The 17,289-nt window shown below is 46.5% G+C and overlaps 1 protein-coding gene across 1 annotated transcript in view; it reads left to right on the plus strand.

The window, feature by feature from the left end:
- The window catches only part of SPON1 (spondin 1), a 243,708-nt gene that overhangs the window by 65,762 nt on the left and 160,657 nt on the right, over nucleotides 1-17,289 (plus strand). Inside the window, exon 3 of the mRNA XM_083164316.1 lies at nucleotides 80-213. Within this exon, the coding sequence (XP_083020442.1) occupies nucleotides 80-213 (134 nt within the window). The remainder of the gene's footprint in view (nucleotides 1-79; nucleotides 214-17,289) is intronic.

Consider the following 17,289-nt stretch of genomic DNA (forward strand, 5'->3'; position numbering starts at 1 on the left):
ATCCCTATTATTCAATAGCGATCACTGCTAAATTCAGTGCCAGTACTGTATGTAATTAACCATGAATCTTAATTTGCAGATTATAGATGATGAAGACACTCAGTTTATGAGCAACTGCCCTGTAGCTGTGACAGAGAGCACCCCGAGGCGGAGGACGCGGATTCAAGTTTTCTGGACGGCTCCGGCCATTGGGACAGGCTGCGTAATACTCAAGTTAGTAATGATATAATGCTAAAACTAGGATTTTCGTCACTCTGGACAAGGCAGTAATATGGATCCACTCTGTCCCCCCACCACTCCTCCTGCATGTATGTACATCCAGCACCCATGGCCAGCAACCCCCTAGGGCTCCCCCACAACCAGTTGTGGACCTGGGTTTGGAAGGTCCAGATTGTAGTGATCACATTGCCATCAGAGACCTGCAGTCTGCACGGTAGCAACGCTCTGGCTGTCCATAATTTAATGCTACCTGAGAACTTGGATTTATACGTTTTCTCTGGTCTGCATGATATTGCCGTCAGCCTTTGGTGTGTCTGCACTATACTGTAGATATGGTGATCTGCATTGAACAGACAGTAGACCAGGGGTCCTCAAAACTAAGTTACTGCAGAAGGTCATCACATCACATGTGTAGTCAGCAGACACCACATACAGATGGAGCCCCTCATGTCTTTGCCCTGTGCTCGCCTGAACATCCCCGGTGGCGTGTACTGGCAGAGAGAGACTCCATCAGACTGGGATGCGCGTGCGTCTCACAAACACACATATGTCCCAGTCTCTTGGCGGCCGCCGATGGGACCCTGCCCGTCTCTGCTTCAGGGAGATGGGCAGGGTTAGGAGGGGTTCGAGGCAGCACTGGAGACCGTCAATGGCGGCTGGGGGAGGTGGTGGATGGCGGTGGGGAGCTCCGTCGCAACGGGAAGCAGGGGCATCTCGTGCAAGCATGCCCCCTGGCGGTGACTGGATGGAGAGCTCTCCATCTGTACATGGCGGCATTATGGAGGAACAAAATGATGGGAGGAGCCTGAAGTTACAGACAATTCAACAGATTTTTCAGACTCCTTGAATCACTGACTGAGATTAGAGAAGTCATCAGCCTGATGGTCAGTAACATAGAGCCACGACCCCATGCTGAGAAGGCCGGGACCCAGTTTGGGGTCAGGACCCATAGTTTGAGAACCGCTGCACTAGAGGAATAGGACGTTACAGCAATCACAAATCTGCAGTCTATTTTGTATTGCCATCCTAAATCATGCATACTCATTATATTGCTACTATAGTTTTATTGCACGAACACCAGAGATTTCAGGGCCTATGTAATAGCCTGTGAGCCGCACCCTTTGCAGAAACTCCAGAGAGTCTGCCCGTATTTTTAAAGCAGCAATCATTTAAAAGACAAATTCAGCCTGGCTTTGCCTTTTGAAATAATTGGCGCTTAAAAAATATGTGCAGCTCACAGGCTTTCAGCTCAGAAGCCGCCCAGGGTGTACGGGGCAGCAGTGACCGGCGAGCGCTCATGTGTGCTCCCGCATCATTGCTGGCGGTCACTACTCTTCTGCTGGTATTTCCAGCAGATGAGCAACGCGGTTTTCGAGGCAGGCTGAAGTCAGTGTCTGCACTGTATGACGCAGATTTACTGACCCCGCAATTGCAAAAATACCCGCCACCAAAATGTCTGATGGTCACGTATAAGATCAGATGTTGCGAATTCGATCCGCTGCAGTATATGGAATCAGGCAGATTCAAAATAAAAAAAATGTTTATATAACTATTACAGTTACCAAGTAGTTATCCTGTTCTACAGCCGCTAGGTCGGGCCACAAAAAAGTCAACACAAGTGCTTTCTTTTTTATTTCTTTTACATTTTTGGACTTCTTCATATACCCACAAGGATCTGCACGGCAGGTGGGCGGGTGTTCGGTCAGGTGGCGTTTACCTGCCAGGCTGCTGCTGCACCAGGCTGCAAACATACGCCAGGCTGCAAACATACACAGCCTATCGGACAGGTCTGAACCAAGCGCTTACAGCTTATCACTCCTAACTCAGTAGCCGCGTGTTCGGGCTGGCCATTCGGCTTCTATCCGTACCTAGAAATAATGGTATGTGTGTCTACATGCAGACAATAAATGTAGACAAGGCAATGTTCTCTCTTTGCTGCCTTCAGCTAACGCAAGGCGCTGTGATGGTACGCGCCTGACAGCTGTGCGCCATTTCCTAGTCTAGAACAGCTGTCGCCACTAGCCTGCTTTATTTCACAACCAGATGTTAAATGCGACTTCACTGATATTGCCAGATATTCAGGGAACTGAGCGGAGGAAGAGAAATAATCAGAATATTCATGATTACTCTTCTTTTAACACCGTTAATCAAAGCGACAAATGACAACATCAAAAGTCCTTTGTTGTTTCTGTCTGCCTCAGCAAGCGCCATAATTCCTTCCACGTGGCTGACTATTTCCATCTGGGTCAGTAATAAAATTGTGACATATACCCGGGGAGAGATCACACCTACTGTAGCAATTCATACCAGCAAGATACAGTATGTAACATTTACAGAGCACCGAAATTCAGCTGGGGTCTATGGAGAGAGATAAAGTACCAACCTAACCAGCTCTTAACTGTCATTTTTAAAACACTGCTTGTAACATGACCATAAGGACCCTGAACTAGAACTTTATATCCATCCAATTTATCTCCTAGGCTTCGTACATGATCCCAAGTCTCTTCTCCAGCTTGTGCTCCTGCAGGCACTCAGAGGGTGGTGACCGGGGGGGGGGGGGGGGGGGGGACATTGGGGGCTGCACCTAGTGTCTAACCCTAACTTTTCCCATCAACCCAGTGCCTGAACCTAACCCCTCTCCACCCCTGCGGCCTATTGCTAACAGTCACTGGCATACTTATGGTCTGGATACCAGCTGTCAGGATACCAGCAGCGGTATTCCGGAACCGGCAATGTGGTCACTGGTTATGATTCTGGCTCCGGTATTACGACCACGGTCATACTGAAGCATCCCATGAGAGAGCCTGCCCACACACACTCCAGAGGCCTCAGCCCCCCCCCAGGTCCATTACTCTATGGGCCTAATTCTGGTTGACTCTTTAAGCAGCAGTATTTCCTGCCCACCTCCTTTACACACACACCCCCCTGACTATGCAAGTCTCGGAAGGTGGCACATGCGCATTGCTTCACCATTGATCCCCATGCAAACATGCAGAATACCTTTGCTAACCAGAATCAGGGCCTATATTCACTGATACTTAATATGTATAACAGGGTTGCCGACTTTTGTTATCTCCTCTCTGGGAGAAGCCCGGAGAGGAGACTTTCAGCAAGAGTTCGGGGGCGGGGCTTGAGCGTGACATCATTAAGCCCTGCCCCCATACCGGAAAATTACCCAGTTTGCCTATCTCTGCGGAGGGGGCGGGGCTAAATGACGCGATTATGACACTTTAGCCCCACCTCTTCCGTAGATCGGCAAATCAGGTTATCTAAACACAGCGGTAGGAGGGGAGGAATCCACAAACAGAGGGGGGAGCTCCCCAGAATCTGGGAGGGTTGCCCACCTTTCCGGGGGGCCTGGAAGGGGGACCCGATTTTCAGGACCCTCCCGGCCATTCCGGGAGGGTAGGCAACCCTGATGTATAACAGAATATATAAATATTTGTTCAGGCATTTAATTTCCCTAAAAGTGCGCTTTACACATTGTCTTTCTCTATACGTCAGCGAGAAAGTGTCAGCTACATGTCACTCTTTGCTCATGTCCGTGTTTCCTAAACAACAGAAAGCGGGAGGGTCTGAATGCGCCAAGTTGGGTTGTCGCTTCAGTTGTTTTTTTATCACTTGTCAGTGTTTTCATCACATTTATTGTTTTGTGATTGCTTACAGCTAATTATCTTATATATGTTATTAGATCCGTGACAGCGGAATAATTTAACAGGGAAAAACTGCACAAATGATAAATATGTCGTCTTTGTAGGTAAAGACTTGTGTAGCGGCTGAAGAGTATTATTATTATTATTATTATTATTATAATTTTATTTATAAGGCGCCACAAGTGTTTCGCAGCGCCGTACAAAGGAACAATACAGGGAGACAAAACTTGGCATAACATTGAATAAATAACAAAAATACAGTACAAATAAAGAGCACCACAGTTCAATACACATTACAGCTTGGATATAAGTAGTGAGGACTCAATCAACATACAACTAGAGGCTTGAGGCCAATGATGGAGATGAGTATGAAGATGGTCACTGAGTGTTGGAGTATAGGAGAGCTGTGAGTGAAATGTGAAGAGAAGTGGGCTTTGACAACAGGAGGGAAGAGGGCCCTACTCGGAGGAGCTTACAATCTAGTAGGAAGGGGAGACAGACAGATTACAAGAGGTGCAAGCGAGGGGGTGGTGGTTAGATAGCAGGATGTATACAGGCAAGGGGTCGGAGAACCAGCTGGTTTATGCAGTGGAAGGGTACGCTTTGATGAATAGGTGAGTTTTCAGTGCCCGTTTGAAGCTTTGCAAGGTTGGGGAGAGTCTAATGGAGCGAGGGAGTGCGTTCCACTGAAGAAGTGCAGCACGGGCAAAGTCCTGAGTATCTGCACTAACGGAAAGATGTGCGTATTAATACGGGGGATTCTAATGAGACCATTTCTAGGTGCGTTATACTGGAGGCAAGAATCCCCTTTATGTGCTTGCTGATAGCCTTCCATTTGTACATTCGTCCATCATGACCAGATGCTCCTGCCTATCGGGAGATGTCTGTTAATGATGATAAATCATTTCCTCTGGTTTATAGAGAATCTTCTAGTAATAGTTTATTATGAACATACTTCTTAATCTCTGCAAATCTTACATTGCGTATTTATAGGTAAGTTATTTTCCCAAAATTCTCAATGGCCCTGTACCTCTAATTGTGTTCTCTGCCTGAGCTCCCCCTTCCCACATATATACACATACATTAGTAAATTGACAATGGCTGTCATTCCCATCGAGGTCTATGGGGGATACGGTAAGTGGCACTAAATCAGAGATGGGGAACCTTCAGCCCTCCAGCTGCTGTTGAACTACACATCCCAGAATGCTTTGCTACAGTTTTAGCATGGCCAAATATAAAAACTGTAGCAGTGCATGCTGGAATGTGTAGTTCAGCAACAGCTGGAGGGCCGAAGGTTCCCCATCCCTCACTAGATAGTTTACAAATGGGATTTGTCTGAGGAAAACACCTTGTTTAAGTTGGAGCCTTGGCTTATCTCCACTTCATGGATTCCAACGGTGCCATGCTCTATGCCAGCTCTTACCGGGGCACGTAATAGAAATCAAGGGGGGCATTTACTAAGATGGGAGTTGTATTTCACATGCGTTGTTGCTATGGGAAACCAAACAGAACCTACTTCTTATTTATTTAGCACCCTCTACAAGTTAATAGACAGGATCTGATTGGTTTCCCATAGCAACATCCCATGTGAAATACAACTCCCATCTTAGTAAATTTCCCCCCAAATGTCATACAGGACTGTGTATAAGCCAGCTGGTTTATAGTGTATCACACATGTTGCTGCCTTCCATCCTGCTCCATATAAAGGGCCAGATGCACTAAGCTTCACATTTGATGAAATAGGGTGTGATAAACAGCCAGCCAATCAGCTCCTGCCTGACATTTTTCAAACACAGTCTGTGACATGGCAGGGAGGAGCTGATTGGCTGGTGGTTTATCACTCTCCATGTGATCACTTTTGAAGCTTAGTTCATCTGGCCCAAAGTGTCTCTTACAGTAGGTGCCTATTTATCAACTAATTGGCCTTACTAAGTGAGTGATAACGCAAAAGCCCATCTCCTCATAACTGCCATGGCACAGGATGTGTTTGAGAAATTATAGTTAGGAGCTAATTGGCTAGTGTTATCTCTCTTTATTACTTGTTAAAGCTTAATATATCTGTTCCAATGTTTGTTGGGTATCCCCTGAATAAACGGGTGTGGATTATTAGATAGACAGTGTCAAGAGATCTACCCCTACCGACATGCAATAGGTCGACAGGAATAAGGTAGACATGTGGAAATGTCAACATGAGTTTTCCCAGCTCTTAGCTTTAGTTGCTCTCTAATTTCTTATTTCTGCAGATAGGGCAATAAAATACGTAATTGATCAGTTCTAGGACTCAATGACTTAGAAATATGTTTCTTGGTGTTGCTCTGCATCCGATTCCTGTGGGCATCTTTTCCTAGGAGTGGCATAGTGCCAGCCATTGCTAGACAATGCCCAGATGCTGACAAGCCGTGAACCTGAGCATCAGGGGGAGAGTGTATTTAGTTGGAGGTGGGATGAAATGGGATATGGGGGAGTTGAGGTCAGCGCTGTACAGACTGGGCCAGATTCTCTAAGCTTCAAAAGTGATAAAATGGAGAGTGATAACCAGCCAGCCAATCAGATCCTACCTGACATTTTTCAAACACAGTCTGTGACATGGCAGGTAGGATCTGATTGGCTGGCTGTTTATCACTCTCCATTTTTTCACTTTTGAAGCTTAGAGAATCTGGCCCTATGTCTGTATTGTGGTTCAGGCAGCTACTGTACTGCGTACTGAGAGGTCCGTACTGTAACTTTTACATGCTGTTAGCGGACACTGATTTCTAATGGATTCGCAACAAAACATACTTACCCCATGTACAGTGAGGAGCATACTGTATGCGTACAAAGGATGTATATATTATTATTATTATTATTATTTATTAACAGTTTCTTACATAGCGCACATATATTCCGCAGCGCTGTACAGAGAATATTTGAATACTCACATCAGTCTCTGCCCCAGTGGAGCTTACAATCTATGTTCCCTACCACATGTACACGCACACACAGACATTCTAGGATTCATTTTGTTGGGAGCCAATTAACCTACCAGTATATTTTTGGATTGTGGGAGGAAACCGGAGTACACAGAGAAAACCCACACAAGCACGGGGGAATTATACAAACTCCACACAGTTAGGGGCATGATGGGAATAGCACCCATGACCTCAGCGCTGTGAGGCAGTAATGCTATAACCATTACATCAACCGTACTGCCCCGTATATATAACACATGGTGGGGATAGAACCCATGACCTCAGTACTGTGAGGCAGCAATGCTAACCATGGTGGGATAGAACCCATGGTGGGATAGAACCCATGGTGGGATAGAACCCATGACCTCAGTGCTGTGAGGCAGTAATGCTAACCATTACACCGTCTGTACTGCCCCGTATATATAACACATGGTGGGGATAGAGCCCATGACCTCAGTGCTGTGAGGCAGTAATGTAACCATTACACCATCCGTACTGCCCTGTGTATATAACACATGGTGGGGATAGAACCCATGACCTCAGTGCTGTGAGGCAGTAATGCTATAACCATTACACCATCCGTACTGCCCTGTATATCTAACACATGGTGGGGATAGAACCCATGACCTCAGTGCTGTGAGGCAGTAATGCTAACCATTACACCATCCGTACTGCCCCATATATATAACACATGGTGGGAATAGAACCCATGACCTCAGCGCTGTGAGGCAGTAATGCTAACCATTACACCATCCGTACTGCCCCGTATATATAACACATGGTGTTGATAGAACCCATGACCTCAGCGCTGTGAGGCAGTAATGCTATAACCATTACACCATCCGTACTGCCCCGTATATATAACACATGGTGGGGATAGAACCTATGACCTCAGTGCTGTGAGGCAGTAATGTAACCATTACACCATCCGTACTGCCCCGTATATATAACACATGGTGGGGATAGAACCCATGACCTCAGTGCTGTGAGGCAGTAATGTAACCATTACACCATCCGTACTGCCCCGTATATATAACACATAGTGGGGATAGAACCCATGACCTCAGCGCTGTGAGGCAGTAATGCTAACCATTACACCATCCGTACTGCCCCGTATATATAACACATCGTGGGGATAGAACCCATGACCTCAGTGCTGTGAGGCAGTAATGCTATAACCATTACACCATCCGTACTGCCCCGTATATATAACACATGGTGGGGATAGAACCCATGACCTCAGTGCTGTGGGGCAGTAATGTAACCATCACACCGTCCGTACTGCCCCGTATATATAACACATGGTGGGAATAGAACCCATGACCTCAGCGCTGTGAGGCAGTAATGTAACCATTACACCGTCCGTACTGCCCCTTATATATAACACATGGTGGGGATAGAACCCATGACCTCAGTGCTGTGAGGCAGTAATGTAACCATTACACCATCCGTACTGCCCCTTATATATAACACATGGTGGGGATAGAACCCATGACCTCAGTGCTGTGAGGCAGTAATGTAACCATTACACCATCCATGCTGCCCTAAATGACACCTGGACAAACCGTAGGTGACAACATGCAGGGAATTATTGCCTATTGGCTTGACTAAATAACGAGCAGCTTTATGTTACAGGTGATCTAGGATGTGCAGAATTTCTAACTCTAAATCTGCCCGCACACTGTACATTGCCCCCTCCCGCTGTGCAACCTGGTTTTGCCAAGGTAACAAATTGTACCTTCTAGCGGGTTTTACTACTAAAAATAATTGATGCCACCACAGGTAGAGAAGTCACAGATGAAACATATCCCCAAATACAAGTACGCAGGTTCTGCTGGCAATTTATTTTTACATTGCTGTAGCATACAAATGATCCAAGTAGCACATTGTAATAACCAACATTAACTGAAGCAAGACTGAGGACATCGATGTATTTGCGATATTCAGCAATATGCAACCAATATTTAGATGATTCCTTTATCCTAAAAAACAACGCTGCTCCTCACCTCTATGTGGGGATTCAAGTGTATATCGTGTCGGCGGCCACTCAATGGTGTAGTTCAAATGTTGCTCCGATTGGCCGTGCACAGCCGCCAGCGCTGACATTATGGTTATGTTGTTCCACCATTTCGACATGCTGCTAACTAGTATTTTTATGACTTTTAACTGATGGACGCTTTTTAGTCAATGTAAAATTGTAATATAATGATAGAGAGGAAGGAGGGCTGCGCTCACTGTAATGTCTACTCAATGTTACGGCTGCAAGGTTACTGCTGAAAAGACCTAGATCTCAGCTAAATAATACAATATACAAGGAGTGGTGGTATCCTGCACTCAGGACTATTAGTGGCTGGTGTGTAGTAATTCCGATGTGCACGTTGCTATAAATAGTGGTATTGGTACAAATATAATGCTGAAGTGCACGGAAGTAACAGTGGTGACAGAAATGCAGTGTGGTGATGTGCACGAGGGAAATATGAATAACCACAAACCATGAGATGCACAATATGTGCTACACGGGTGGTAATGAAGGAAATAGGCTGTATAGGCAAGCAGTAGATGGATTTATTGTGGTAATGCACAACAATACTGCCAAAGGTATGCAAGTGGGGATGGGGTATGGTGGGCTGCTGAGCAGCGGGGTGGTTATGGTGGGCTGCTGGGCAGCGGGATGGGGGTGAGTTCACAGTCCAGACGTGAGGGGAGAGAGAAATGTCACAGTCACAATGGGGGTGGGTGAGTGCACAGGGGTGGTGGTGCAGAGGGGCTGGCGTCCCATCCCCTCCGCAGTGCACCTCTCACCTGTGTTCACCGCTGCAAAGTTCCTCTGGGTCCTGGTTCTTCTGTACGCTTGTGAAGTCCTTCTTGCCGGAGCTCGTTCAGCGCTGCGGCTGTGTGGCGAGCTCGGCTCCACAGTGCCTGTGCGGGATTGTCACTTCCGGGTTGCGGCTCGGGGTTTCACCGTCACCCGGTGTCACTGTCCTGCCGGCTCCTGTGCGCTCAACTCCCGGCCAGGAGGAGACTTAGGTGGATGGGGTAGTAGCTTGAAAGAATGGTGTTGGAGGGGTAATTCTCCTACGCGTGTCGGCTTCCTAGCCTTCTTCAGGGAGAAGAAGGCTAGGAAGAGACCACTCTTTGTCTTTGTAATATAATGATGTTTACATACAATCATTATACAGGATGAGTATCCCTTATCCGAAATGCTCGGAACCATTTTTGGATAAGGGATTTTTTCTCATACTTGGTTTGGGACTGTTTCCAGCGCTGACTCCATACATTAACTCCTGAGAAGCTTATCTCTGGCAGTAGATATGCAATACTCTAAGTATCTTGGAACGTGGTTCAGCTGCAGATTTGATGGTAATTATGTTTAGAAAGCAAATTCCATAAATGCCTGGAGTTGCTGTAACTGTCTCTTTTCTGCACATTTACAGTAACATAAGGCAAGAGTCAAATGGCAGCAATCTGTTGTAAATCACGCTCCTGTACCATGACTACCCCCTACTGTATTTCCTTTTGTGACTTTCTGTATTGTATGCATTTACTTTGTGTTTTTGGTGTAGTGACTGTTATAAGGCCTACACACGGGGCGATTTAAGCCCATTTTCTAAGCGATCTTACTGGAAGATGACCCTACATCACTCCATGTGTAGGGGTCATAGCGATAGGAATGCGCAGCATGAAACTGCTTTTCAATCGAAAATGACACTGAATTGGGAGTCCCCCCAGCCTGACGGAATAGATGCTGTGCGCATGTGTCTATTCAGCGGCGCAGAGGGCCGAAAACAGAGGTGTGGCCCTCATTTGCACCCACGCCATTTCGGGTGTCCCTCTTCTTAAATTGAAAAAGTTGGGAGGTAACTATGCACAAAGCACACAGCACTGTGCAGCGCTTAGTGCAAAGCAATCGTGCTGAGTGATCTGGGCGATCTAGCATCACACACCAGGGTCGGATTTGTTAATAGGCCCGTGAGGCACGGCCTGCACCTAATACGCGTGGCCAGGGCCGGCGCCACCACTAGGCAAATCTAGGCATTTGCCTAGGGCGCCGGCCACTGGAGGGCGGCATTTTGTGCCGCCCGGGTACCTGTCCTACGGCGCTGTGTATTTAAATCTAGCGGCGGAGGCAGCGGGGGTCCCTGCAGTCCATTAGAAATCACGAGCGCTATCCGCCGGGCTATGCAGAAGCGCTTCTAGTGTGAAAACTCTGGCAGCACGGCGCACGCTGATCTCAGCCAATCAGCGTGCTGCCAGTGTTTTCACACTAGAAGCGCTTCCGCATAGCCCGGCGGATAGCGCTCGTGATTTCTAATGGACTGCAGGGACCCCTGCTGCCTCCGCCGCCAGATTTAAATACACAGCGCCACAGCAGGACAGGTACACCCCCCCCCGCACCGGGGCGCCCCCACCCCGACTCGCCTGGGGAGCTCCGGTGCCTTGCGCCGGCCCTGCGCGTGGCAGCTGGCAATACAGAAGGGGAATAGAGGGGAGGCACAGTGCAGCCTGTACTGGGGGGGGGGGGGGGGGGGAGCGGTGGACATCAGGAAGTATAAGGTGTTTCAACCACCTGCATTCTCTCTCCTTCCGCCTCACTGTCTCCCCCAGCCCCCTCTCTCTTCTGTTTTTCTTTCTACCTGTCCCATCTCTACCTAACTCTCTCTCCTTCTTCTCCTGTATCCTCTCTTTCCCTCTATTTACCCCTATCTCTCTCTGCCCCAGCCCCCCTCACGCCTAATACGGGGGACGCCCTAAAAAGTTGTGCCTATGGGCGGCCTGACTCCTAAATCTGCCCCTGCCAGCCACCCCGTGTCTAGACCCCATTACTTTTAGGGAGTTCAGTAAAGCCCTGCACACACGGGGTGATTTAAGCCAGCAACGCTGGTTAAATGGTCGCTGAGCCAGTGTGGGTTTTATGTTGTGGGAGATAAATCACTATGAGCGCGCTCCCGCAGCCAGCCCTTAATGGTCGCTGGTCGCAGGAGCACTCTCCTCCGATTATGGCTAAAAATTGCTGGTTGCTAGTGCACAATGCACTGTGCAGCACCTGACTATACCTGTGCAGCACCTGACTACACCTGTGCACCACCTGACTATACCTGTGCAGCACCAGACTACACCTGTGCAGCACCTGACTACACCTGTGCAGCACCTGACTACTTCTGTGCACCACCTGACTACTTCTGTGCACCACCTGACTACACCTGTGCACCACCTGACTACACCTGTGCACCACCTGACTACACCTGTGCACCACCTGACTACACTTGTGCACCACCTGACTACACCTGTGCACCACATGACTACACCTGTGCACCACCTGACTATACCTGTGCACCATCTGACTACACCTGTGCACCACCTGACTACACCTGTGCACCACCTGACTATACCTGTGCACCACCTGACTATACCTGTCCACCACCTGACTACACCTGTGCACCACCTGACTATACTGTACCTGTGCACCACCTGACTATACCTGTCCACCACCTGACTACACCTGTGCACCACCTGACTATACTGTACCTGTGCACCACCTGACTATACCTGTCCACCACCTGACTACACCTGTGCACCACCTGACTATACCTGTGAACCAGCGACCAACGATTTCTAGTCAAAATGAGGTAGAGACAGAGGGGGTTATTCTGGTTCACTCGCAAAAGTAAATTCCATCTTAAATGGACAAAACCATGTGCACTGCAGGTGGGGCAGATGTAACTTGTGCAGAGAGAGTTAGATTTGGGTGGGGTTTTACGCCAAACTGATATCTGTATTGCAGTGTAAAAATAAAGCAGCCAGTATTTTCCCTGCACAGAAACAAAATAACTCACCCAAATCTAACTCTCTCTGCACATGTTACATCATACTTGCTTACTTTTGAAAACTAGTTTCAGGGAGATTATAGTCGGTAGTAGTATTTAACACAGTGCCTTATTGAGTGGACTTGTCATGCTCCATCCAATGGGCATGTCTAGTTCCATATATGGAGAGATTGTGAACGTGGCACCTAGAAGTGTGGGTGTGCACTGCTACATCTGAGAGGAATCTTTTATAATGACTTATATACACATGGTTTTTTGTCCATTTGCGAAGGAATTTTTCCTTTGCGAGTGAACCAGAATAAGGGCCAGAATGAGACAGAATTGCTTGCAATATTCAGCCAAAATCACTGGTCGCTGATGAAAACGATACACTGAGCAATATATTGCTAAGAGATATTAAGACAAAATTGCTCAGCGACCATATTGCACCATGTGTACACACCTTAAGACATTGGTTTTGTTTTAACAACATTGTTTAAGAAGCAACCGCACTGCGCTGATACAATGTGTAAAAAGTTTGTTACAGCGCGTCACTTATCAGTAAGTGACCAGAGGCTGCTTAATATCCAGTCAATTCATTATAGCTGGCGTCCTGAGGGTACAATATGTACAGGCTTAACTCTTATTTTTGAAGGTCGACTTCAAGACAAAGGAAATACTTTGTGTACTGAGCAGCCAAGCATCTAATCTATTGATTGCTTCAGAATTACTGAAACTCTAAACCCTCATTATTCCAAGTACCCTGAATTATGCTTGTTTGGCTATACTTTCTGTAAAGTGCACTCTAGCAGGTCGTTCTGCGTGGTTTTAACCAACCCAAGGGCAGGCCAGGGAGGGCGAATGTTATGTACTGGTTTCCTAGCATCAAAGGGCTGAATTGATTATTGCGATTTGTAGAATGAGATTAAGTTTATAATTTAATATTATAAGCATTTGATTACATGGCGCCTACTTAGGAGCTGATGGACCAGTGGGCCGATCCGTGTAGCCGTGCGCAGCTTCTGGAATCTCTGAGTAAATCCAGCCCCCGCCGACGGACTCGCGTGTCCAGACAGACAGGGCGCGGCGAGAGGTCAGAGCCACGGCTCATGAAGGGCTCAGAAAGGTGTGATGTGCTCAGAGTGACTAAATGGAATCCTGCATGTGAACGGTCTCTGTAGGAACCCTCTGCCAGTGAATTATGCAAACCATAGGGGGCATTGCCAGCTTCAGATGGCCTTAGCTGCCGGGGCCAGCTTAGTAACTTACGGTCCATATACACAGGCCTGACTTGTCTGAGGCACAAGCCACTCTTGATTTCCCTTGAATTCCCTCAGCAGCTCCCCGGGAGGGTTCCTTACAACTTGGCACCTGCCTTGACATTTTTCTTATACAATAAATCGCTTGCTGTTTATCGCATGTAAGAGAACTCCAGGGGTACTTCAAATTATATCGGATGTAATACATTGCATGATGATCTGATTCCGATTGATCTTATGTGCTGCACATACTGTAAGATCCATAGGATCCAATCCAATGCACAGATCCAATCACGTCAAACCCTTCCGATTTGGGCCCATTTCACTCAATATATCAACCCGATATGTTAGAATCAGGTGATATCGGCCCAGATCAGACCTGTGTATGGGCACCTTAACAGCATTGCATCGGCCATGTCGGATATGGGGGGACCTGTGGTCTCCCAGTCATGCATAAGGGGGATACTAAGGGGTATATTCAATGCACGGCACATCGTTCTCCATTTTTCGTTCGCTGTGCATTCTCCATTTTTTCTACCCCTAGCCATGCCTCCTGCTCACCCTATTCACCCTACGTATCAGCTGCTTGCTGCCACTGATAGCGAGCATTGACCAAGGGAGTTACTGGCTCCATGTTGTAGGTAGTGTTCAAATATTGCAGAGATATGCTAAAAAAAAAAGTACTCCAACGCAGCTAAATGTGTGAAAAGCTGCATATCTCCTCAAAGTCCAAACAAAGGAGTGAGGAAGAAGAGGTGAATCATGGGTAATAACTGAGGTGAATCATGGGTAGAAGAATAATAAGTGAGAAAAAAATGCATCATGAAGGGGGGGAAACATTACCGCAAACAAAAAAATGATTATTAATGTGGCGCTTCTAAAGAAAAAAAATAATCTAGATCCTTTAAATGATAAAAGAATAGACTTGTAGGCAGTGGCACCAAAAAGAAAAGAAAAGAAAGTACGTAGGTTTAGGTTCACCTAAAAAAGATGCAGAGAGCAAAACGGAGAGGCAAGCCAGAATAAAAAAGGGTGCAGCATTCTCCTTTTTTGCATTGAATACACAAACGGCGAGGTACAGTACACAAAATTTCCCATAAAAAAGCAATGGCAAACAACAGCGATGACCAAGTGGCAAACAGGGCAAACCTCTCTATTTTTGGCTAACCAGGAGTGTTAAATAGGAGGAGGAACCTTTTGGAGAGAGGACTGGCCTTCTCACCAAAAAAAATATTTGTGACCTGTTTATAAGGTGAAAGATTTAGTGCTAAACAAGCCCCACAGTCAATATCATACAGTCATAGGCGTGCGCAGAACATTTTAATAGGGGGTGCACTGTCAAAGGGGTGTGCCTATCACCACCTTTTGGACATGTCTAACACATAATCGCCTACCCTCCTGCATTCTGCAGGAGACTCCCTGACATAGCAGCAATCTCCCTCTCTCCCTGATTAGTCTACCAATCTCCCTAATTTCACCTAGCCCACATTACACTGTTACATAATAGAGCGATACACTTCACAGGATGTTCTCTCCATAGTAGGAGGAAGGAGGGCGGATATGTTGCGGAAGCAGGGAAACGCCCAGCGTTTTATGGGCGTGGCCGTAAAACCGCAGGGCGTCCCCCTGCACACACAGGTGTGTCAATGCCTCCTTGGGATGGGCGGCTGACGTCGGTGCCTGCCCTGAATTCGGGTATCTCCGGCCAGGATAAAAGTCAGTTTAGACTTTTATCAGCGAAGGGGGAAAAAATCATTCAGTACTGTTGCTTATGTTCTCTCCATTGTGACGGATATAAAGGTGCACCCACATGTGCATCAATTTCCAATCCTATACAAAGGGCCTTTATCTTAAAAAGAAAAGGACAATGAGTCCACGGAGATGTCATTCTATATTACATTTCATCTCGTGACACATTTATTAAGCGAGGGCCTCTTTGTTCTTACTTTGTATGTTGTTGTGCCGGCTATTATTATATTGTGCTGCACACTGTAATGTATGTGGGAGGAATGAGATCACATTGTATACACATTACACAAAGCCTGTGTGCACTACAGAACCTACACCCAGAGCTCTGGAATAGCTTGGACGTTTGTTGTTTGAGTTTTTAAAGATTATTTATGGTTCTGCTAAATTTATAAGAATCAAATAACAATCTCAGGGGTCTATTTTTATTATACAGCAGATATTCAAGAACAAAAGCCCAAAGATCTGTTGCCTTAACCCATTTACTGTTACTTACCGTCATCCCCATAGACCTCTATTGGACGGCAACATATTACCTAGTCCCAGCAATGGGTAAGACACATTGGCACCTAGGCTTTGTTAGGTCCTCCAAGGGTTAATTTTCTGATTGTATAAATTCCCCAGATATGAGAGGACCCCTCGGTTTTAATTCATCAACGGGTTTTGGTAAACCATCCTCAAGTGTTGTTCTGTTTGTGTTTTGGATTGGCTGAAAATCGATTATTATCCATCGCTAATCATTGATTAAATACAACCTGGGTGATTGTTATTTGTTCCCATACATTGCCGCACGCAACCTGCATCTGCACCATGCACAGACGCAAAACATTGCTCCCCCGTTTGAATGAATGGGCGAGTTAAGGGACCTGAATAGGTTCCCATATGTTGGCATAATGTAAACTGGGGGGGGGGGGCACTGTAATGTGGCGTAATAGGAAATGGGGACGGTATAGTGTGGCATACTGTTAGACAATGTAAAATAGCATACTTACTTTGATCTGGAGAGCACTTTTATATGTCAGTATGAATGAGGATCACTGTATTGTGGCGTAATATGAGCTGGGGACATTTTGTGTTATAATGTGAATTGCAGATACTGTGTGGCATAATGTGTACTGGCAGCCCTACAATGTGACATCATGTAAACTACGGAACCACAATCATTCATAAAATAAACTAGGTCATTTCTATGGGGTATAAAAAGAATAACTGTTGCAGAGTGGGGACAGGGGCCCCTTCAGTACATTTCTATGGGGCCCACAAAACTTTGGTTACACCCCTAACAGCATGTCTTACGCTTTTCTATGTAGCAACACACACTCATTATTTGAAATTGCGTATTCATAATGTTTGGGGGCAGCACAAATATACAATACATACCGATCTCTATCCTTGGTTTGGGTACAGAATATGTGTCATTTCAGTTTGGGGACGCTTTCAGGTAAGAGAGACGAGTTGCGAAACATTTCTTACCGTGCACAGATCCATAGGCCCTCGGGAAATGCTAGACAAGATTTATTTATCACACATTTAAAACGTAACATATGGTTGCATTCCATTTCCTATAATGTTGCTGTGTTTTCAGTTAACTACAGCTGCCTGACAACTGAACCATTTAAACAGGGCCCTTCCAAAACAATTTCCTTCGCTGTGATGTGAC

Source organism: Crinia signifera, chromosome 11 (assembly GCF_055691185.1).
Source record: "Crinia signifera chromosome 11, ASM5569118v1, whole genome shotgun sequence".
NCBI lineage: Eukaryota > Metazoa > Chordata > Amphibia > Anura > Myobatrachidae > Crinia > Crinia signifera.